Below are 25,291 nucleotides of genomic sequence, written 5' to 3' on the forward strand. Positions count from 1 at the left end.
TCTGATTGTGTTCAAGATGACAGTTGTTTCCAATTCCATAGGTTAGGGCGAACCAAGGATCATAAACTATAGCTATACAAATCCAGATCATGGTTAGATGTCAAGAGATGGTTCCTGCCTTTCTGCAACAGAGGGAACTTCTACAACAGGTTGTCATTCTCTGCAGTGTTTGCTGATTCACTGACTTTTTTGGACAAGATCTGGACCTCTTTGAGTAGATACTGCAAATATTGCCTCCTTTGGAAAAGGCCTGATAACTTATAAGCCAAACATCCAATTAACACACCATTAGTGGGCCTTCCACATGATCAGCATTCCCATAGTGTTAAGTCACAGGCCAGCAGCACTTTTGCTTAACAGGACAATTTTTAAGACGCTGGTTGCTTCAGGAATTGGACTAGGATCATAAAGTGGTCAGAGGTAAGTGACAGTGGGAGGAGTTTTGTGAGATGTGTAGAGTCATTGGCAGCTAGGCAGGAGAGTGGCTTTTGAAGGAAAGCTCCTTTCTGACGCCTAGTACATTGTTTGAACACTGAATGTCTGAACTACTGAAGCCCCAGAGACCACAGGCAACCCACACAGGCTTCCATGTCCTGCAGCATGGATGGTGACAGGCCTACCTGCTGCTGGCGTAATTATAGTGGCAAAGAAATGAGACCCATAGTGGGCATTAATCACTCGTAGTTCTGTTAGTGGCAGAGTGGGAAGACTTTAATCAGGGTCCCCATCTGCCACCATCCTGCCTGACTGAATGCCCTCTTTCCCTCCATACCATTCCAAACCTGGCTTGGAGGAACAACATAAAAGACCATTCCAGCACTTGCGGAAGGTAGATAGTTCACAGGATTCACTTCCCAGACTAGTGTTGAGTCATCTAGGTAAAGCCGACAGGACTTTCCCAGATTTTCTTTCTGTCCAATTGAGTTTTATTGTTTTTTATGGTTTTACTCCTCTCCCAAGAGGTGATTTTGGGTGACATGGAAAACATAAAATATCGTGTCACGAAAAAAGTTACAATTATTTTTGACAGGCTGGATGGGTCAGAGGGCCTTTACCTATTATTGTTCATCTGTTTGTATCTGAGCAAAAGGAATTATTGATGTCAGCAGTATAGGGTCCATGAAGGGACATTCATCCGGAATAGGGTCAAATGAGAAGGAGGACGGTCTCAGACAAGATGAGATAGTAAAGGGAATGAGAGGTAATGGGAATTAAACAAAAGAAAAAAATGTTTAGGACTAGGGCAGAGAGGGAGGACCACCGGAGGAAGGTTTGAGTTAGTGGACAAAGGAAAGAGAGGGAAGAAGTGCATACAGACAGCTGAAAAAAATATTCTCAATCTTAATAAAAGAGACCATGAACTCCTTGCATTTGTTGAGCGGAAGGGGCTGGTAAGGGTCTCTGGAAACAATCAAGAAGGCAGAAGGTCGTGTTTTCATTCTTGCATGATTCCGAAGCAGTGAGCAGGTCTCACTGGTTTTGGATGTGGTCTTACCAGATTTGGTGATGACTGACTACACTAGTCTATTCATATACATTCATGTCTGGGTCTCTTAGAATGAAAGATAGGAGCCACACCAGGTGAGAGAGTGTGTGAGTGCATGAGAGAGGAAGAACGTCCTCAAAGAAGCAAAGATGTTGAAGCGAGCGGTTAGAATCTGATTGAATAGTGTCATCATTCTGCTCAGAGCAGGTTGGAAACCATAGAATCAAATATAAATGAGCTCAGCTTAGGATACATCATTTGCAGCAGAGACAAAAACTTAGAGAAAGCAGCAACAGGCCAGATTCTAAAATTAAGACAACCCCATTGAGTTCATGGACAGCATTAGTGCTATTTGAGGTCCAGAAGTAGCAAAGAGATGGTACACAAAGTGGATTTTTTTTCCCCAGGATTCCAAAAGCAGCAAAATAGAAGACTTGTGTAGCTTAATCCTGAGATTAGTGCTTCCCAAATTTCGTCTCCATGTGACCTCCTATTTCATCTCTTCATTTGGAGATTTGTCGTGACCCTCAGTGAGAATTGTATGAGAGGAGTAAGGAGTCTGTGAGAGTGGGAGCCTTTTAGAGCAGAAATCATACAGTCATAGAGATGTACAGCATGGCTACAGACTCTTCGGTCCAAGCAGTCCATGCCGACCAGTTATCCCAACCCAATCTAGTCCCACCTGCCAGTTCCTGACCCATATCCCTCCAAACCCTTCCGATTCATATACCCATCCAAATGCCTTTTTAACTGTTGCAAATGTACTAGCCTCAACCACTTCCTCTGGTAGCTCATTCCATATACATACCACCCTGTGTGTGAAAACGTTGCCCCTTAAATCCCTTTTATATCTTTCCCCTCTCACCCTAAACCTATTACCTCTAGTTCTAGACTCCCTAACCCTAGGGAAAAGACTTTGTCTATTTACCCTATCCATGCCCCTCATAATTTTGTAAACCTCTATAAGGTCACCCCTCAGCCTCCGACACTCCAGGGAAAACAGCCCCAGCCTGTTCAGCCTGTCCCTATAGCTGAAATCCTCCAACCCTGGCAACATCCTTATAAATCTTTTCTGAACCCTTCCAAGTTTCACAACATCTTTCCGATAAGAAGGAGACCAGAATTGCATGCAATATTCCAACAGTGCCCTAACCAATGTCCTGTACAGCCACAACATGACCTCCCAACTCCTGTACTCAATACTCTGACCAATGAAGGAATGCATACCAAACACCTTCTTCACTATCCTATCTACCTGCGACTCCACTTTCAAGGAGCTATGAACCTGCACTCCAAGGTCTCTTTGTTCAGCAACATTCCCTAGGACCTTACCATTAAGTGTATAAGTCCTGCTAAGATTTGCTTTCCCAAAATGCAGCACCTCGCATTTATCTGAATTGAATTCCATCAGCCACTTCTCAGCCCATTGGCCCATCTGGTCAAGATCCTGTTGTAATCTGAAGTAACCCTCTTTGCTGTCCAATACACTTCCAATTTTGGTATCATCTGCAAACTTACTAACTTATACCTCTTATGCTCACATCCAAATCATTTATGTAAATGACAAAAAGTAGAGGACCCAGCACCGATCCTTGTGGCACTCCACTGGTCACAGGCCTCCAGTCTGAAAAACAACCCTCCACCACCACCCTCTGTCTTCTACCTTTGAGCCAGTTCTATATCCAAATGGCTAGTTCTCTCTGTATTCCGTGAGATCTAACCTTACTAATCAATCTCCTATGGGGAATCTTGTTGAAAGCCTTACTGAAATCCATATAGATCACATTTACTGCTCTGCCCTCATCAATCCTTTTTGTTACTTCCTCAAAAAACTCTAATCAAGTTTATGAGACATGATTTTCCATGCACAAAGCCATGTTGACTATCCCTAATCAGTCCTTGCCTTTCCAAATACATGTACATCCTGTCCCTCCAAAAACTTACCCACCACCGAGGTCAGACTCACTGGTCTATAGTTACCTGGCTTGTCCTTACCACCCTTCTTAAACAGTGGCACTATGTTAGCCAACCTCCAGTCTTCCAGCACCTCATCCGTGACTATCTATGATACAAATATCTCAGCAAGAGGCCCAGCAATCACTTCCCTAGCTTCCCACAGAATTCTAGGGTACACCTGATCAGGTCCTGGGGATTTATCCACCTTTATGCGTTCCAAGATATCTAGCACTGGCAAGGTGTCACCATCTATTTCCCTCCATCTGTATCTTCCATATCCTTTTCCACAGTAAATACTGATGCAAAATCCTCATTTAGTATCTCCCCCATTTTCTGCAGCTCCACACAAAGGCCGTCTTGCTGATCTTTGAGGGGCCCTATTCTCTTCCTAGTTACCCTTTTGTCTTTAATGTATTTGTAAATTCTCTTTGGATTGTCCTTAATTCTATTTGCAAATGCTGTCTCATGTCCCCTTTTTGGCCTCCTAATTTCCCTCTTAAGTATACTCCTACTGCTTTTTTACTCTTCTAAGGATTCACTCGATCTATTCTGTCTATACCTTATATATGCTTCCTTTTTCTTAACGAAACCCTCAATTTCTTTAGTCATCCAGCATTCCCTATACCTACCAGCCTTTCCTTTCACCCTGACAGGAATATACTTTCTCTGGACTCTCGTTGTCTCACTTCTGAAGGCTTCCCATTTTCCAGCTGTACCTTTACCTGCGAACATCTGCCCCCAATCAGCTTTTGAAAGTTCTTGCCTAATACCGTCAAAATTGGTATTTTTCCAATTTAGAACTTCAACTTTTCGATCGGGTCTATCCTTTTCCATCTATTTTAAATGTAATAGAATTATGATTGCTGGCCACAAAGTGCTCTTCCACTGACACCTCAGTCACCTGCCCTGCTTTATTTTCCAAGATTAGGTCACCTCTAATAGGTACATCCACATACTGAATCAGAAAACTTTCTTGTACGCACTTAACAAATTCCTCTCCATCTAAACCCTTAACAAGATGGCAGTCCCAGTCTATATTTGGAAAGTTAAAATTCCCTCCCATAATCACCCTATTATTCTTACAGATAACTGAAATCTCCTTACAAATTTGTTTCTCAATTTCCCTCCGACTATTAGGTCTATAATATAATCCCAATAAGGTGATCATCCCTTTCTTATTTCTAAGTTCCACTCAAATAACTTCCCTGGATGTATTTTCAGGAATATCCGCCCTCAGTATAGCTGCAACGCTATCCCTTACCAAAAACGCCCCCCCCCCCCCCCCCCCCCCCCCACTCCTCTCTTGGCTCCCTTTCTATGCTTCCTGTAGCATTTTTATCCTGGAACATTAAGCTGTCAGTCCTGCCCATAGAACATAGAACATAGAAAAATACAGCGCAGTACATGCCCTTCGACCCTCGATGTTGCGCCGACTGAAACCTACCTAACCTACACTAGCCCAAGAACCTCCATATGCTTATCCAATGCCCGCTTGATTGACCACAAAGAGGGAGAGTCCACCACTGATACTGGCAGGGCATTCCATGAACTCTCAACCCGCTGAGTAAAGAATCTACCCCTAACATCTGTCCTATACCAACCTCCCCTTAATTTAAAGCTGTGTCCCCTCGTAACAGCTGACTCCATACGCGGAAAAAGGTTCTCACTGTCAACCCTATCTAAACCCCGAATCATCTTGTACACCTCTATCAAATCTCCCCTGAACTTTCTTTTCTCCAATGAGAACAGCCCCAAGTGCCTCAGCCTCTCAGCCTTTCCTCATACGATCATCCTACCATGCCAGGCAACATCCTGGTAAACCTTCTCTGCACCCGTTCCAATGCCTCCACATCCTTCCTATAGTATGGCGACCAGAACTGTACACAATACTCCAGATAAGGCCGCACTAGAGTCTTATACAACTGCAACATGACCTCAGGACTCCGGAACTCAATTCTTCTACCAATAAAGCCCAGTACGCCATATGCCTTCTTCACAGCACTATTTACCTGGGTGGCAACTTTCAGAGATCTGTGTACATGGACACCAAGATCCCTCTGCTCATCGACACTACCAAGTAGCCTACCATTAGCCCAGCAATCCATCTTCTTATTACTCCTACCAAAGTGAATGACTTCACATTTAGCTACATTGAACTCCATTTGCCACCTTTCTGCCCAGCTCTGCAACTTATCTATATCCCGCTGTAACCTGCCACATCCTTCTTCGCTGTCCACCACTCCACCGACTTTCATGTCATCTGCAAACTTGCTCACCCAGCCTTCAAGCCCCTCCTCCAGGTCATTTATAAAAATGACAAACAGCAATAGTCCCAAAACAGATCCTTGTGGAACACCGCTAGTAACTGTGCTCCAAGATGAACCTTTACCATCAACTACTACCCTCTGTCTCCTTCCAGCCAGCCAATTCCTAATCCAAACCTCTAATGCACCTTCAATGCCATACCTCCGTAATTTTTGCAGTGGCCGACCATGGGGGACCTTATCGAACGCCTTGCTAAAATCCATATACACCACATCTACTGCTTTACCCTCGTCCACTTCCTTGGTCACCTTCTTGAAGAACTCAATAAGGTTTGTGAGGTACGATCTGCCCTTCACAAAACCATGCTGACTATCCTTGATCACATTATTCCTATCCAGATGTTCATAAATCTTATCCCTTATAATTCTCTCTAAGACTTTGCCCACAACAGAAGTGAGACTCACTGGCCTATAGTTACTTGGGCTGTCCCTACTCCCCTTCTTGAACAAGGGGACCACATTCACTATCCTCCAGTCTTCTGGCACTATTCCTGTAGACAACGAGGACATAAAAATCAAGGCCAATGGCTCCGCTATCTCCTCCCTAGCTTCCCAGAGGCTCCTAGGATAAATGCCATCAGTCCCAGGGGACTTATCTATTTTCACCCTTTCCAGTATTCCCCGGACCTCTTCCCTACATACCTCAAAGCCATCCATTCTAATCACTTGTGACTCAATATTCACATCAGCAACAATGTCCTGTTCCTGAGTGAAGTTTCTGAGCCATGTTTCTGCAATTGCTATGATATCCCAGTCCTATGTTCCTAACCATGCCCTGAGTTCATCTGCCTTCCCTGTTAGGCCCCTTGCATTGAAATAAATGCAGTTTAAATTATTAGTCCTACCTTGTCTTTGCCTGTCCTGACTGACTCACTTCTGTTCTCAACTGTATCAGTCTTGGATTGATCTCTTTCCTCACTGTCTCCCTGGGTCCCTCCACACCCCCCCCCCCTCCCTCCCCCAACCTTACTAGTTTAATTCCTCCCAAGCAGCTCCAGCAAATTTCCTTGCCAGTATATTAGTCCCTTCCAATTTAGGTATAATCTGTCCTCCTTGTACAGGTTACTTCTACCCCAAAAGAGATTCCAGTGATCCTGCAGTTTATAAGCTGAGTAGCACCCATTTCTGCTTCCAAACCCGGGACTCCAAAAGTTCAGTTTGTAATCCCCACTTGGAATGTTGGTCTTGTCCTAGATGTCTCTTCCACTACGCACATCAACATCTTTCCATTCAGCATATACACAACTACCTCAGATTTTCTCATTGAATTCAATATCTGACATTGTCTCACATTTAATTGCATCTTCAACTTGTAAGTCCTACACCATAATTTATGTATATCTTCCTGAACTTATTTACAGAAATTCCTTAGCATTCACCAAGTCACTTACATTGTCAGGAAATTTCAAAATTATGCTGCTAATGGCCAAGTCAGCATCAGCAGTATAAATATCAAGAACTATGTTAGATTCAGTATTGATCCCAAAGGTACAGCTCTTCCAACACTTGTCTGACAAGAGGGATGCAGAGTGCATTTTGGTGCATATGTTTTTAAAGCCGAGACCTGTGCTGTATATCTCCACTGAATGGAACATTACATGTGTGAAAAAAACAGATCTGTATTGTCAATGATGGTACCAGTTTCATATTATTTTAATAAACCTGTTCAGATATGCTATACCTCACCTCTGTGGCAGATAGGACTTGAATCTGGACCTTTTGGCCTCGAAATAGGGACACTACGTCTATGCCATTTGACCCCATTGGTACCAGTTTTATGATCACATATTGAATTTTATAATTTACCTTGCCCTATTGGAAATGGTTGTTCTGCTCTATTAGAATCACAATTTCATTCTGCTATTGGATCAATTAGAATAGGCATTTATTAAAGCATTGCACAGTTAAAAGATGCTATTTTCTTATGTAGATCACAGCATTTTGATTCTGCTTATCGATTCTCCTTAATGTGAGTAATGATTTTCATTTTTCCTGATAGTCAAGTGAATCAACACACTTTCCCTGCATTTTGGTTGCTTCCGTTTCCATGGATACCAGTCTAAGGCATATAAAAAATTGCTCTACCCATTTTCTAACATACATTATGTCTGCTATTTATAAGCTGAAAAACAGAATCAATTCTATCTGTAACATATCTGTGTAATGTGTTTGTAAAATATTATATTAGCATAAGTCAATTATAATATTTTTTATATTTGGGTTGAAGTAAACACATTATTTTGTGGATTTTTAAATAAAGGTTGCAAAATACTGCTGCAAGTTTATTTCAAAAGTAATTGCTGTTCAATATATTCATATTAGAAAGTATTTAGTTGTACATTTGGTCAATAAAGAGTTTAAGCTTAGCAAAGTGTAGATATATTGTGTTTACAAGGGGCTAACATTTTCAGATTTCGTCTTGTGGCTGTGTGCCTTGGCTGCTGATTTACAAATTAATTTCATGTTAAAAGTCATTGAATTCATATTTTACGATGCAGTGTATGTGGTACAGGTGGTCGATATCAACAATGATGACAATAGTTTGGGAAACTGAGCTGTTAAACTTTGTAATTTAGTGATAGCCAATAAAATATTTTTTGTTCTGTGTACAGAAACCAATAGCCTTAAATAATAATGTATAATATCTGTTTATTTTTTAATTACTCATGGCATTCTGCCATCAGATTTGATTAATCACTTGAATAGCTTACCCTAAGTCTTGGTGAGGCAGCTGCTTTTAATTTGAAAAGAGATTTGCATTTTGTTTCAAAGGAAGAGCATTCCCTAGGGCAGTTGTATCGCAGTGCTGATTTGCTGCAGTGAAGACTGCAGCGTTTACATATTGCCCTCCCCTATCCCTGTTCTGCTTACACCAGTCTCCTGCCAGTACGCACTTCACCCTATAAATGCATTGGAATGCCTAACTAAAAAATCTGGTGGTAGAAATAGCTGAGATTTTTGATGTCCCAAGATGCAGACCAGTGCAGATTCAGCGAAGATGGAATGCCTGTGGAGTTGCTGGAAGAACCATGGTACTTAATTGTCTTACATGTTTTGAAAGAACTGGATCAGGGAGGGTGGTTTCTGTATTAAGATGCATCTAAATATGCTTTGTTCACCTGTGGGCCTTTCACTTGCTTCTTATTGCAGCAAAGCTGTGGTTTGTTGTGCAATGTGCTACTGTTGGTAGGTGTGGCGCAGATTATGTTTTCAAAAAACATTTTGTTGAAAGAAAGCATGAATAATATTTTGTATTGCTGTGTTCTTGATTGCATTACTATCCTCGCAGGGAGATTTTTTTGGAATTTTATATGTCCATAATAGTTAGGTATTAATATCTAGGAAAATAAATTGCATTATGATTATTTTAGAATTAATGCTTATTATTTGTGTTTGGTATCGTCCGTCTCATTTTGAGCAGAATTTAACAGTATAGCTATAGAGAATTACTTTACAATTGGACACACCCATAGAGGAAAGCTGTGTTTTTCTCCTCAGCCTGTCTTCTGTAAACAGACAAAATCACCCTTTCATCCTTCATTGTAATCAGAATTAACAGCAGATTTATATATACTTTTTGTTACCTCATTTTTTTGTCAGATATTTGTATGTTGAGGATTCTGTTTGAAGTAAGTAAAGGAAATCTCTCGTTATGATGGATACTGTGTCACTGTTCGTAGTAAAATAACACATACAGGGATGGGTGAAAGCATCCTTTTGTACAAATGTTTCAAAAGCATCTAGATCAGCACTGGGTGTGGCCATCTGCCTCCGCTGCAGCGAACATAGGACTTTTTCAGCCATTTTTTTTTCCCTTTCAGCATCATTCTGAATTCTGTCTAGACAATTTAGAAGCTGAGGTGGCCACTGATGAAGAAAGCTAATTGTGTACAAAAAGGAGTTCCTTTCTGAAGCACTATAATGGGCATAATACTGTTGGTTCACCATATCCTAATCGAATAAATTTTATTGACAAGTTTGTGATTTTGAATTCTAAAGCCTTCGAGCATGTTCCATTTATAACCACCTGATATGATCACACTTTTTCAACTCATGATAGATCTGTGGGCTTTTGTTCCATTGATATATGATCCAGAGATGTCAAATATAGCTTTTTTTGCTTAATGAATGGAAACAAATTAATGATTCTTCAATTTTGCAATATTAGGATGGTATATTGTCATGAATCAATCTGACCACAGCAGATTATTTCAACAGTCACATTCATAAAAAGATTCCAATCTCTAATGGTAAATATGTTTTAACCAGTTGATTTCAACTGACTGTGATTAATAATCTATTTTAATACATATAGTATTTCTCCTGTGTTCTGAAATTGTTGTGCCTTTATATGCAATAAGTATCCTCATTTTGTTCAATAATATGTTATTTATAAACAATCCTGGGTGTATCTTGCGAAAACAGAAAAGTTAAGTTCATTAAATGTGCAGATTTCAACATAGATCTTACTACCTTATCTGATTAAGTGAGAAAATCTGTCAAGTCATCAGCTTAGTAATTTGCACTGCCAGGTATTCTGTTGAAAGAATATTTGTTGAATGAAGGTGCAGTGTAAGACTTAACAAGCTGGAGAAATATTGATGTCATATCACATTTTAGAAACATGGCTACTGCTAGTTCTATATATAAAAAAGAATGGGCTTTAATATTAACCGTGTGCCTAATTCTGCGCATGCTCTTCAGGAAGCATGTCAATGCCTTGAAGTGAAGAATAACCACAATAGTACCAGGGATGTAGAACTTTAGCTATAGAAAAACTAGGATTGCTCTCCTTGGAGCAAACAGGCTGGGAGGGCAATTAATAGTCATACTCAATTGTGAAGAGTTTTGATGGAATGCGTATGGAGAAACTTTCTACTGCAGGAGGACTAGCAATCAAGAGGACACAGAACTTAATTTAGCAGAAAAAAGGATTATGAGGAAGAGAAGATGCATGGGATGAATTGGATAGTTTATAATGCTGACACAGATACTGTGGGCCAAATGGCCTCCTGTGCTATAAGGCACTATGATATACTTTGATATGGAAACAAAGTTTAAAGTGTCATATTAATCATCATTATTCTGAGAAAATGTTGTGGATTGATCAAGGATAGCTGCTATTTTATCGAATGTAAAGATGAGTATTTTGAAAACTATTGGATGATGTGCAAGACCAAAATGTGTGTTTGTTTGCTACTTGCATCTCTTCTGTCAAGCTGAAATTAAGCCCAATGATTTTTATATTCCTTTTAAATCAAAGCACCAGTATCTCAATAGACAAGTACCACTAGTTTAAAGAGGAGTTGAGGACACCTAGATCTGCAGTAGTACAGTGTGCTTCCATGAGAAATTAACTTTGATATATACATCTAGCTAGCACCAGAAATGATTACATTGAGATATGTGAATGATGGCAATACTTGATCCATGTCAGGAATCGAGAATGTATTGAATGGAAAAATGTGTTATCAAAGTGGCATCGCATAAAACCCTATAATAATAGCAAATGAATATGCAAGTTATAATAACAACACAATATTTAATTGTAAAACATTAGCCACAGTAGCCTGGACAAAGAAGGTTTAAAATTTAGTTCTCTCCTGCTGGCTGATACAAGTTACATTATTGAGTACTTTATGGATGTTTGGGGGTGGAGTCAGTGGGATATGTTGCTGCTGGTTCATTACTTTTAAGGAAGCACAATGTTGCCAATATTTTTCTTGCTACTGGTAAGGAGCTGAATATTAAGTATATTTTGAGTGTATAAACCTCAGCAACCTAATATTGTGGCAATGTGGTGTGTAATATTGTGGGAGTGGTGCTTTGAGTGTATTATGGTAGTAAATTGTAATTTGACAAGGGCTGGCTTTCTCATTAGTCAACCAAAGTCTGTATTCACTGTTTCATACCCCAGCAGGAAGTCAAAAGCCTGACTCTTTGTTTAGGGCTCCATTCAGCTGGATGATTCCACAATGGCAGCATTTGGTTAGTAATACTTACTGCTTCACTTATTTAGTAAAGAAAATGAAATATTGAATTGTCTGTTTCTTTGTTTCTGTATTTGACACGTTAAAGTGTTGTGGAGTATCTGGATGTAGTTAGTTAATTAGTGTAGTGCAAGTGACTGTAAATGGTTGCTGTCTTGGGTGCTGGAATCACAGTAGAGTGGTTTTTTTTGTCTCTAACTTAAGAAAACAAATCCTGAATGTGTATGAAGTAGACACCATAATTAATTCTTGATGGGGCAAGAGAGTACTTTAAAATGTTTGATTCATATCTTATTTTCAGTGAGGGAAAATATTAATTTAATAATAGGAAGGGCTTCACGTCTTGACCTTGGGTCAAGAAACACAATACCCTTGCGTTGTAATTTGATGCAAAGAAGACAGCTGAACCAGGGCTTAGCATGCAAGAAACCTATCACATCTTCAAATGTGACTGGTTCACATTACTAATTTTAGAACGTGGATCAGTGGGATAGGCCGAGGTCCTTCTAAGATTCTGCTTTGTGCACTAATCTCTAAAGAAGGGCTGTAATTCAGATTTAATGCAATATCTTGTATTCTGGGATTAACATCTTTTTCTTTTCAAATTACATTCTTTTAACATTGTTTCTTTTGCTTTCTTTGGGGCTAACTTTTAATGCTTTGAACCCATGGATCCTGAAAAAATTTGTTTGGAAAATTATCAGAAGCCAGATGCTGGCATCTTTAAAATGACATGTACAGGCTGCATAAGAGTGAAACAGATAAACATGCCTCCTTCCTTATAAGATATGGGCCTGGTATCTCCAGTGACCACAGATTGAGCAATAGAACCAGCTCCATAAGAAGTTGTAGGTGTCACTGTCACTGTCTCCTGACATTCTTCCACCAATGTTGCTGTAGCAGCATTGTAATGTCTTTCAAGCTATTTCCCCTTTGCTTCTCTTCCAAACACTGCTCCCCAGTCTTCATTTTCTTCATTTGGTGTGTAGCTTTTATTCTTTATTACTTTTGCAAACTTGACTTGGAAGATATAAGAAGGGATGAGTTGCAAAATGTTGTTAATAGCTTGTAGTTGCTATTTAAAAGAAAATTCATCCCTGTGCACTCTTAATCCCACTTTGCTTTATGATATTAAAGCTGAAGTATCCACTGAAAAATAACTTGGTTTTATGTAGAAGTTGGAACAAAAAGCAGCTGTTCTTGAATCTCCTTATCTAATATTTCATTCATACTATAACTGTAACAATTCAAAATGTATGCCATCAGCACAATCTCAAGGACAGCCTATAGACAATGAATGCCAAACCTGTTGGAAACACCCCTGTCTCAAAAATGAATGAACTAAGTAAACTGAGTCAGGTTTGATAACATGCAAAAATGGGCCCAGCTATTGTGATCTTAGCTCATTGATTGCGGTCCAGGCCTAACTGCATGCTGTCTACTTACTTGCATAGTTTCAGTGCCCAGCCAGCATTAAGCTAGTTGTTGATGGTTGGACACTGAAGTGTAAGGATTCAGAAGGCTTAATGCTGAGGAATGCTTAAACAGTGCCCAATATAAGGATGTTGTATGCATTAAGTGAGAGAGCAGCTCAGGATTTCAAAGAAGTAAGACGTACCATCTGGTTCTTGCACCGAGACATTGTTACACAAGCTAATAAGTCAGTGTAACTTGTACATAATTACTATCATAGAATAAACTGCTTTCTGTTTAGGATAAGAACCTCTTGTTAGATTAGCATATAGTTTTCCTGTACCATACTAGGCCAAGCAGGTCTTTCAGGAAAGATGATCATCGCAGTAGATCCAGCAGATAGTTCATGTGACATGATGAGCAGTGTCAATAATTCAGCTTCAACACAGAGGGCCAATACCGTGAATGACTTGAATTACTTAATAACAGGTACTAAGTCATGCAGGAAGTACTTCTGACCTAAAAAAATGTTAAAAAGATGCAAAATTACACAGACCACAAGGTTTTCAGATACTGCTCCAGAAGCCTTGGTGGAAGAAGTGGGAAGGAGATGAGAGATCCTGAACCTGTAGGAGGTCAATGTGCCCTCCAGAGACACAGCCTGAAGACACAAGGAGGAGATAATCATTGAGGTCCTTGCCATGCACCAAGGAGCTGGTTGCAGGAGTGAAGGAAGTTTAATTACCTCACTTAATCCATAAAAATAAATTCTGTGCATCTGTGAAGAGAAAGCAGAGTTAAAGTGTTGAGTCCAGTGATCCTTCTTCAGAACTCTCATCCTCCTTCCACCAATCGCTAAATCCTTTCTGCTTTACAAACTGCCGATGGTGTAAGCATGCATCTTTTATCTACACAATCTCACCCTGATGCCTTTCTGCTTCCAAAATGGAAAAACAGAATGGCCTAACAGTGAGAATATAGTAAGAAGACAGTAAGATGAAACTGTATAGTCAGTCAATTTCAAACTTGCAGTTACTAATTCAGATACTGACTGTGTGTAAGGCAGAGGATAGAACGGAGGTAGAAATTACACATGGTGAGTCATGGGCACAAAGGCAGTACAGGTGCCAGCTCACCAAAAAGTGAGGTCATACATGTCATGCTGCAGTTTTCATGCAGGGCAGCCTATACAGTAACACTGTTATACACATTAAACCATTTGTTATGTCACAAAACCTGCTGAAAGCCTTGAACTAGTGTCAAGGAAAATAGTGAAATCTGGCATCCGCTTATCACAGGGTTTGCACAGAAATTGGAACCCATCTTTTCCATTGTAGAAGTTTTGGTCAGTTGCACTCAGAATTCAGAACCTATTGTGATACAGCATCTGAAGGCCAGTGCACTAGATTCCAGTGTAGCATAAACAGCACGTCATACAATATGAATGCTGTTGTGGAAGCGCAGACTGGTATCTTGCAAGTTTAGGTTCCTGTTTTACAATCTCAGATTGCATTCATTATGGCTGTGCATTAGTGTTCAAGGGATTTGCATAGTGCCTCAGCAATCCAACAATCTGTCCCCAACATATTGTGGGTTGCTGAGGCATATCCCCTTGGCAGTGACAGTGATTTAATGGATCACAAATCTGCTGTTCTCTCTCAGGAAGACCATACTTGTCGTCACACCCTTGCCATTGTGCCCATGCAACTCCTGTTTTCCACCAGCCAGAGTTAGCTGCTGCTGTCCGTACTAAGATTATATAGTTCAGAGCCGGCTTTCAAAATCCAGAGGTGCTTGAGATTATCCGATACAACTGCTGGCAGTCTTCTGCACTGGAAGCTCACCAGCCTTGCTGCATTCACTAGAGTAACATTGCAAAGGAGTGCTAGAACAGACAAAGACATACAGAATGTGGACGCTAAGGAAATAGACAAGGTGTGATTGGTTAACTTTTTTTGTACAACATGGCATGATTTTATTTGTAAATTTAATTTTGAATTTTTATTTTGTTGTGGTTTTTACTTTTTGCATTGTAGCCTAGAAGACAATATAACAGAGCAAAATACTACAGAAAGTGGAAATCCAAAAAGGAAAGAAAATGCTGGAAATATTCAAGTTACATTGTGTCTGTAGGGAGAAAAACAGAATTAACTGTCAGAATTTTACCAGCCCATTGCTGACAAGCTGAGAGGTACAAAAGTTGGCAAAATGGCTCAAGAAAGTGCTGGGATCATGCTCATGGCTTTTTGTCATTATGCCTCGATGCAAGTGGTGGGATATCTGACAGATGTGGTGCTGTGAGGGAGCCCAGTGAGCCACTAAAATGGCCAATTAAGGTCTTCACCCCTACACAGCATGCATTTTGCCTGTTCGGGTCCACCAAAGTGTGCAGAGGTCATCCTGTGAAACTTGGGGCCTCTTGCTTCCCACATTGATTCCTCCTACAACACCCCCCACACCCCACCTCATCAGCCACATATGGGGAGTCCTTCTGTTTGTGTGTTCAACAGCACAGAGAGGGGCCAAGACAAAAGTATCACCCACTTTGACAAATCCTGCCTTTATTGACAAAGCCTGTGTACCTTGCCCAAGTGAACACCCAATATCACTTACCCACCTTGAAGATAGCCTTGATCATTGATGTCTCCTTGCAGCTGCAGCCTTAGCATTGGACATGACTAGCAGTGGTAAGTCCTACCACCTGATTGGATCAGCAGCATTTGGTGGTGAGGAGCTTCCCTTAGTAGGGACAGGAGCCATTTAATTTGTCAAAGCTCATCATACATTCCTGGGTCTCTCAGATTGCAAAACTACGGACTCTTTTCAGCCCCAGCAGTGAGACTTCAACCTGTAACAATGCAACATTTCAATTTGATGAGCTTTTGTCAGAACAGAAACACTAAGAGGAACCTTGTTGAGGCAATAGAGCTTTCTCATCTGCTAGATAGACAGCTAAGGAAAAACCCACATTGCCTTTGACACAGAAGCCCAGGTGAATCACATGACAATCAGGCAATGGTGAAGACACCTTGGGCCTTTCCCAGGAATCAAGACCATTGGGGTCCAAAATCACTCTCAGCAAGAGCTGCTAGCCAGTCAGCTCTTTCTTTCATTAATGTCATGGAGGAAACTATGGCTGCTGCCAGAAAGGCACTCTCCGGAGCCCCTAGGTAGTGGAGGAACCAGTATTAAGTAATTTCCTGGGAAAGGCTTTCTCAGGTTGGGGATATAGGCAGAGGAGGTAGAGGGGGTTCAGAAGCAAGGATAGAATGTTGGCTTCCAGCAGGGTTTCCCCTGTCCTGTGCCCAGTTCTTTGATCAGGTCATTGATTGCCTTTGAAGGGCACTCATCACCAAGGTGACAAGATGGGTGCTCAGATTAAACTAACATTTAGAGTCCTATGTAAATCATGGGGTTCTGATTTGCATCTGGAATTAAAAGTCTAACAATGACTATTGTTTGTCTGAAAATTCCTGCTGGATCACTCGTCCTTATCTCGTCTGACCTACATGCGACTTCAGACGCAGAGCAATGTGTTTAACTCTTAACTGCCCCCTTTGCAATTAGGGATGGGTAATAAGTAAATGTAACACCCATGTCCTGTGAATGAATAAGAAGGATGTGTTTTTAGCATCAAATTTTGCTTCATAATACGTCTATGAAATGCTTAGGATGTTTTATTATACTAAAGGTACTATGTGTCACTGTTGTTGTTGAAGTATCTGAATTAATTACAATCTACCCTTAGCAGCCAACTACTCACAATTGATATGAGGGAATATCTCCACTGTCTATTTGATTTGATTGGATTTATTATTATTCCATGTACCAAGAAAAGGGAAAAGTATTGTTTTGCATGCTGTCCAGGCAAATCACGTCTTACATAAGTACATCAGCTTAATGTAACAGAATGCAGAATGCAGTGTCACACCTGCAGAGAAGGTGCAAAGAAAGATCAACACTAATCTACAAGAGGTCAACTGAAAAGTCTGATGACAGCAGGGTAGAAGCTGTTCTCTGATCTGTTGGTTCGTGTTTTCAAACTTTTTTATCTTCTGCCCGAAAGAATAGAGTGGAAGAGAGTATAACCGGGGTTGGAGGGATCTTTGATTACATTGGTCCATACCCTACTATGCCCTTGCATTTTATGTACTCATCCAGATGCTTCTTAAATGTTGCATATCTACCCGCCTCTGCCACCCTGTCAGGCAGCATATTCCATATTTCTATCGCTCTCTGGGTGAAAAAAAAATTCAGATCTTCTGTAAACTACTTCTTCCTCACCAGCCCTCTGGTCTCTGGACTTATAAGGTACTTCGTCTATGTCTCTCATAACTTTGTATACTTCAATCAGATCTTCCCTCAGCTCTAAGGAAAACAAACCCAGCCTATCCAGTCTCTCCTCATAATAGGCTTTTCATCCCAGGCAACATCTTAGCAAATTGCCAAAATCTCCAATCCTCCAGTCATCTGGCACTTCACCTGTGGCCAGCTAAATATTAAATATATCTGCCAGGGCTCAAAAGATCTCCTCCCTTGTCTCCCAAAGCACCCTGAGATGCCGTATATACTTGGAATTTTGAAGGTTTTTATTTAAATCTGAAATTAGGGGGTCGACTTATAAACAAGGTATTGTTTTCAAAGGATGAATATTTATCTACAAAATAGATAAAATGGGAAATTTTCTTTCCCAACAGTTTCCTCGTACTTAAACATTCCCTGTAATATGTTCAGGCCGCGGTAAGCCACGGGTAACTGAAACTGACTCTATGGTTACGGTGACGGCTGGTAGACTGGAAGATCCAGAACGGAGCAGAACAGCAAGCAGACTGGAAAGCCAGACTGACTCGTAAATGTTGATCTGTAACTGTGAAGAACTAGGGTCAACTTATACGTGAGATCTACCTATATATGAGTATATACGGTACATCTCATCAAGGTCTGGGGATTTCATTTTGTTGCAACATGTAAATTTGTATTCCTGTATCTGGGCTTTGTTACTTCAGTGTTTTCTTGAAGAAACATTTCTACATCCTCATCTGTCCTTAGCCCCATTCCCCAACCTCTAATTATTCAAGAAGGTGAATTGCTCTTAAATGGTGGATGTAAAAACTTGTTGCTATGGCCCCAATATGCTCTCTCAAAGTCCTATTTGGCTTGACATGGATGGAAAACTGGGGGTAGAAAATGGACAATGCTGTTAAACTGAGAGAAAGTTGTCTATGCATAGGAGATCTGCAACATCCTTACTAGCCAACCACCGCAGAGCCACATCTACCAAAGATGGCCTGCAGGCACAACATGTTCCTACCCCACTCTCCCCATCTGCTAATATGAAAGCTTTTACCAAATTGAAGGTGTTCAGGACGATTTGGGAGTTTACTTGCACTCTCAACTTACATCTGCAGTCTGACGAAACAAAACACCTCTGGCCCATTTAGCGTGCTGACATCTTTGGCTCACTCTCTCACAGAGACACAACAAAATGACAGAACTTTCTGAAAGATAAGAGCTTGCCCTGAGACAGTCACCCAATGGCTTCTGTGGCACAAGAGTGTTTGGATTTACTGTAATAGGCTGGATTTTTTTAAAATGTTGCTTTATGTCGATACCCTCATTATAAAACAAAGTTAAATTAGCCTAATCATGTCCATTTTGTTCTTTTGATCAGGGTTTCTCAATTTATTTACTACTGCGCTACCTGTCTTATAAGAATTTTGCTGGCCCCATAACAACTTCTGTACTAAAACTGTCAAAGACTATTTGTATATAAGGCTGTTTGTTTATAAGGCTATTTACTAAATGGGGAAAGGCTTCGAAAATCTGAAGCACAATGAGGCAGTTTTAGGCCCCATATATAAGGAAGGATGTGCAGGCTTTGGAAATGTTCCATAGATGGTTTAGAAGAATTATCCTGAGGTTGAAGGACTTGTCATTAGAGGAGTGGTTAGGGTTTTTTTTTGTTGTGTGAAACCTGATAAAATTTAGTTGGACTTACAATCATGTTCTTCTAAAAGATGATAGGACCACATTAATAGTGTAGCAGTTTAATCAAGCTTAAGTCCTGGTTGCATTGAATGGACAGGCTGCAGAGAAATACTGGTGGACTCAGAACAGGAAATTTGAGATTGCAGTGGCACAGCAGGATGTCCTGAGCGATCTGCCTCAGTCTTAGAGAGTCATAGAGTCATAGAAATGTACAGCATGGAAACAGACCCTTCGATCCAACCCGTCTATGCCGACCAGATATCTCAACCCAATCTAGTCCCACCTGCCAGCACCCGGCCCATATCCCTCCAAACCCTTCCTATTCATTTCCCCATCCAAATGCCTCTTAAATGTTGCAATTGTACCAGCCTCCACCACTTCCTCTGTGTGAAAAGTTGCTTCTTAGGTCTCTTTTATATCTTTCCCCTCTCACCCTAAATCAATGCCCTCTAGTTCTAGACTCCCTGACCACAGGGAAAAGACTTTGTCCATTTATCCTGTCCATGCCCCTCATAATTTTGTAAACCTCTATAAGGTCACCCCTCAGCCTCCGACGCTCCAGGGAAAACAGCCCCAATCTTAAAATTATCAGTAACCTATGAAAGGTTCTATGTTTCTAAAGTTAACCAACTTGAAATAGGCAAACATGTCAGCAAAATTGCTCAACATAATTTGCCCTAAATTTTAAAATAAATCAAAAATCCTGAAGGAGTTTGTTCATCTTTATTCATTGGTTGGTTTACAACCACCAGTCATATAGGAGCACAGCGGAGAACCCATTGCAGCTAAGAAAGGAGAAAGTGAGGACTGCAGATGCTGGAGATCAGAGCTGAAAATGTGTTGCTGGAAAAGCACAGCAGGTCAGGCAGCATCCAAGGAGCAAGAGAATCAACGTTTCGGGAATGAGCCCCTCTTCAGGAATGAGGAGCCTGAAGAAGGGCTCATGCCCGAAATGTTGATTCTCCTGCTCCTTGGATGCTGCCTGACCTACGCTTTTCCAGCAACACATTTTCAGCTAAGAAAGGAGCAAAACATCTGCATATCGCTCACAGAAATATTCAGTATTTGTTCAATTTGAGTAGTTATTACATTCAAATTCAGTTTTAACAATAACACAAGTTTATGGTGGTTTACTGGCCCAGAGATGAAGCCCAATTTTAATGCCAGCAAGATCGTCTGACCTTTATACTCCGAGTATGAGCAACCCAAAAGACGTAGGAGCAGAAATTAGGCCATTCAACCCATCGAGTCTGCTCCACCATTCAATCATAGTTGATAAGTTTTTCAACCCCATTCTCCCACTATCTCCCCATAACCCTTGATCCCCTTGATGCTGAAGAACCTATTTATCTCAGTCTTAAATGTACTCATCGACCTGGCTTCCACAGCCTTCTCTGCCGGAAGAAGTTTCTCCTTATCTCCATTATAAAAGGTCTTCCCTTCACTTTAAAGCTATGCCCTTGGGTCCTAATCTCTCCTACCAATGGAAATATCTTCCCAACATCCACTTTCTCCAGGCCACTCAGTATTCTGTATGTTTTAATTAGATCCCCCCCCCATGCTTTTGTTCATAGCATTGAATATAGACTCAGGGTCCTCAAACGTTGCTCATATGATAAGCTTTTCATTACTGGGACCATTCTCATGAACTTCCTTTGAATACACTCCAGGACCAGTACATCCTTCCTAACATATGGGGCCCAAAACAGTGCACAATAGTCCAAATGTGGTCTGACCAAAGCCTTATAGAGTCTCAGACATGCACCCCTGTTTTTATATTCAAGTCCTCTCAAAATAAATACCATTATTGCATTGGCCTTCCTGACTACTGATTCAACCTGCAAGTTTACCTTGAGAGAATCCTGGACTAGAACTCCCAAGTCTCTTTGCACTTAAGACTTCTGAATTTTCTCCCCATTGAGAAAATAGTCCATGTCTCAATTCTTCCTATCAAATGCATGACCTCACACTTTCCCATGTTGTACTCCATCTGCCACTTCTTTGCCCACTCTCCTAACCTGTCCAAATACTTCTGCAGCCTCTCCACCCCCTCAATGTTACCTGTCCCTCTATCTATTCTTTGTATCATCTGCAAACCTTGCCAGAATGTCCTCCATTCCTTCATCTAGATCATTAATGTATAAAGTGAAAGGTTGTGGTCCCAACACTGAGCCTTGTGGAACACCACTTGTCGCCAGTTTTCATCCAGAGAAGGACCCTTTGATGCCCACTCTCTGATTCCTGTCAGACAGCCAAGCTTCTGTCCATACTAGCAACTTGCTTCTAACACCATGGGCACTAATCTTACTCAGTCGCTTCCTGTGTGCCACCTGTCAAAGGATTGATTGCCACACCTACCATTAGCTATTTCCACTCATGAAATGTATTCTTCTGTTTTTATTTCCCTCTTTTGCAGGGTCTGTACCGGTTTCTCAATATTTGGCTCTCAATTGCAGTCAATACCTGTGTACTATTGCCAATTTTTGATATGCTGTGTACTGTTCAGCTTTGACTTTTGATATCATTGAGTAATAAATATATGCCCAACATTACTGGATTAGCATTCTGCCACTAGAAAGGAAAAGGCCTCTGTTTGTTAGATAATCAAGCTTTTGATACACACCCAAAAATCCTGGAATGAGGTAATTCTAATATTCAAACAGAATAATGACTGTTAGCAAATTGGAGGCAGGGCAGAACTTAGGAGTCTTCAAACTGTTGAGGAAAACAATAGTGAAACAAAAGCTTGTTGAATCCAGCAAGATCATTTCTCCAGGAAAATACAAGAAGTGAATAATATCTGAGCAAATAAACTAAATGTATAAAATCAAATGTTTGTTTGCAATTTTGTGCACACTGGGTGTGATTGGGCCATTCCCCATCAATCATTTAGGATCCTGTGATATTTGGTGTGAGAGCAGGTTTCCGTAGAGAGGCTATAAAGGCTTTTTGCTGGTGGAAAATTAATGCTGCTTTGGATGCTCTACAGTCTGATAGATGTTGATTCTTTAGGGTTTGATTACCTCTCCAGCTTCATATCTTCAGAGTAATTACACCAGAATGCTCACCTGTATTTAGCAGGCATGGGATCCACTGAGCTATTATTGGCATCTGGTTAGAGTTCTCAAGTTAAGCTGTTAAATCCCCAGCCATACTTCTGAACTCCTTCTTGGACAGCTAGTGGGTGTGCCCATCCATAATCTTGGACGAGAATTTTGTGTGTAGTTTACATTCATCTTCATACATACAAAATTTCATCTTCCCCTGTGGGGCAATGTTGATTTCAGCCCTACCACTGAATTCAGGAAGTCTGAGCACTATGTCCTTCGTAATAAATGTGTTATTTTGGCTCTTAACTAGGCAAGCTTTAAATAACCATTGCTAAACATATTAAAAATGTTGATATTTATACTTGGACAAATTTGCAATTCAGCAAGTTTAAAAAAAAACTTCTCAAAATGATCTGGTGAGTTGCTAATTGTAGGAACCAGCAACGTGTCCTTCTATATTACAGTACTGACTGCACATTTGTAGAGATGATAAAATCCTTCAGAAATCACAAGGCACATTGAAAATCATACTTACCTACATTTTTATCCCTTGAAAAATGAAAGCAGTCTACATATCTGACATTTGTCTCATAAACAAGTTGATTCGTTTTATTAAAATAAGGAATTCTTTGCTGTGTGCCATTGTTCTTGTTTAAAAAGTTCTCCAACATGGGAAAGTATAGATGCTCTGGCACCGGAGGCATTTGTGAAGATCTTAATTTAAATTCAGAGTTTCTGTTTACCGTGGCAAGTAGCCTTTATTTCCAAGAGCTTGGTTTAACAAATGTTGCTCTCTCTGAGACACAGGATTATTGTGAGTACCATGTATAATCTGTGCTGCACTAAAGTCCAACTGTTATTAGGAAGTTACATTTGGTGAACTGAAAAAACCCTTTTTACACATTTCGTGCAGTGCTCTTGTGATTAATTGTCTATCCCACAGGTTAGTAGATTCCACAGACAGCAGATGGCTGCATGCATGCTTACAATGGATAATTAGGCAGTGGGGTACATTTTAATTTAGTTTTATTAGCTGAGCTCTCAACATCCAGACAAAAATACAATTTATTAGTAATGTTTAAATACATGTTCTTTTGTTTCATATGGATTTTAACAAAGGCTAAGTTAGGTATCATCAACACATTTAATGTTGAACTTGTTTTTTTAATTGTTAAAAATGAAGTCACCAGAAAGAATGCAGCTGTCTCTTATTTATTACCATCATGTAACAGTTAGTCCAAGCGTTACCATATCAACAACAAAGTATTTGCTAACCGGGAGCACCATAATTTTTTTTGCAGGCATGTTGTGAAAATGAACCTTGAAAAGACAAAAGGACAGTTATATAATCAAACTTTTTTAGGAAAATCGCTTGCACATATCAGGCATTCACTACAGTGATTCTATTGTTTACCTGAAATCTTACCATCGGTGTGACATTAAAATCAATCAAGTAAACTGCAGCTCATTTTCATACACACATTTATTTTACTTTTTTATCCCAACATGCCCTCAGTGCTAACTGAATTATTCCCAAAATGAAGGAATTAGCTTTCCCACTCCCAGCCATTGTTTCCTTTTTTTTATGGGTGAGACAAGCAACAGTCTCTTGGAGTTCTGCCAGTGCCATTCATAAAGTTACCGAAAAATGCAAAAGAGAGCTTTAGGCAGCTCAAATTGCAGTAAATATATATACCCATTTGCAGCATGTACATATTGATAAGGTGAATGTTGTAAGCTTCATTTTGGTTGCAATTCCTTAGTTGACAATACTAATTAGTTTTGGATTCAGGCCCTACTGCAGAACTGAGTATATAGTTTAGGCAGGATTGAGAGAGTGCCGAAAAGTAGAAAATGTAGTTGCTAAAGTAAGTCCTGTGTGCCTGTTCTACTGCAACAGGTAAACTTTCAAGATGAAATAACTCCATCTCAAAGAAGCATAAGGAGCTCTCCTGATGGCCTGGCTAACTTTACTTCTACTAACCAAAGCAAATAAGGCCAATTAATTGTTTTTTCTGAGAAGGCGTTATGTAGAAAATAGTTAACATTTTTATATTTAAAGCAGATACTGTAGTTCCAAATAACTTATTGTAATTGAAATTGTTATATGCGGTTTCTGAAATCTGTAATAATTAGCATACTTCATTTAATTTAAGTATTTTAAGAGGGACTGATGTTTAATCAGTAAGGAAATCTATAACCATGGATAAAGGCAACAAAATGGAGTTGAGGGTTATCAGCTCAGCCATGATCTCATTGAATGGCAGAACAGACTCAATGGGCTGAAAGGCCTATTTGTTCTCCTACGTCTTCGTCTTATAGCCTTTTATTAAAATATTTTGCATTTCATTTTTGAAATACAAATGGAAACACTGTCGTAATCTGATAATGTTTTTCTAACAAAGAGACATTTTACTTTACATGAAAGTTGTTAATGCTGTGGAATAGAACTCATGTACCATCCTGCCTTTTTAGGGTAGCTAGTAATGTCGAGGACTTGACATCAAGAAGCCTATGCTAATGCTTGGGGAACATGGCTTTAAATACCACGAAGGCATCTTGTGGAATTAAAATTGTTAATAAAATCTGAAAACTAGTCAACAAACTATCATCAATTGTCCTCTTTGTTTCACTAATGTTCTTTAGACGAGGAAATTTGCTATCCTTACTTGGACTGAACTTCTGTGATTCCAGACTCTCAGAAACTGCCTTTTGAGATAACCTTGCAAGCAATTAAGTTCAAGAGATATTAGGGATGTACAACAAATGTTGGAAATGTTTGCCAAAAATGACCCCATCCCCTGAAAGAAATAGGGGGGGGGGAGAAACATCAAACATATAAAATGTATAGTAAGATATAGCTAGGTTGAGTTTGAACAAGTTTAATTTATATAAAACTCTTTAAATTGACTGAGGAAGGAAATGCTGATTTCCTTCATTGTGTGTTTCTAGGTTCCACAAGTAAGACAATATAATGCTGTTAACCACCATCCTGCTCTCTCATTAAGCTAATCATTCATCTATCCCTTAATTAATTCTGTAATTGTAAATTACAAGAGATGCCTGAAGCAAAAGAGATAATCT

At 40.1% G+C, this 25,291-nt stretch overlaps 1 protein-coding gene across 4 annotated transcripts in view; it reads left to right on the forward strand.

The window, feature by feature from the left end:
• Positions 1–25,291, forward strand: part of rtn1a (reticulon 1a) — a 244,232-nt gene that overhangs the window by 172,967 nt on the left and 45,974 nt on the right. Inside the window, exon 1 of one of the 4 annotated variants that reach the window (XM_072568395.1) lies at positions 8,576–8,798. The exons of the other annotated variants lie outside the window; for them this stretch is intronic. Within the exon in view, the coding sequence (XP_072424496.1) occupies positions 8,738–8,798 (61 nt within the window). The 5' untranslated portion in view covers positions 8,576–8,737. Of the gene's footprint in view, positions 1–8,575; positions 8,799–25,291 lie in introns of those variants that run through there. 4 annotated transcript variants of the gene reach the window in all.

This window comes from Chiloscyllium punctatum, chromosome 4 (genome assembly GCF_047496795.1).
Source record: "Chiloscyllium punctatum isolate Juve2018m chromosome 4, sChiPun1.3, whole genome shotgun sequence".
Taxonomy (NCBI): Eukaryota; Metazoa; Chordata; class Chondrichthyes; order Orectolobiformes; family Hemiscylliidae; genus Chiloscyllium; species Chiloscyllium punctatum.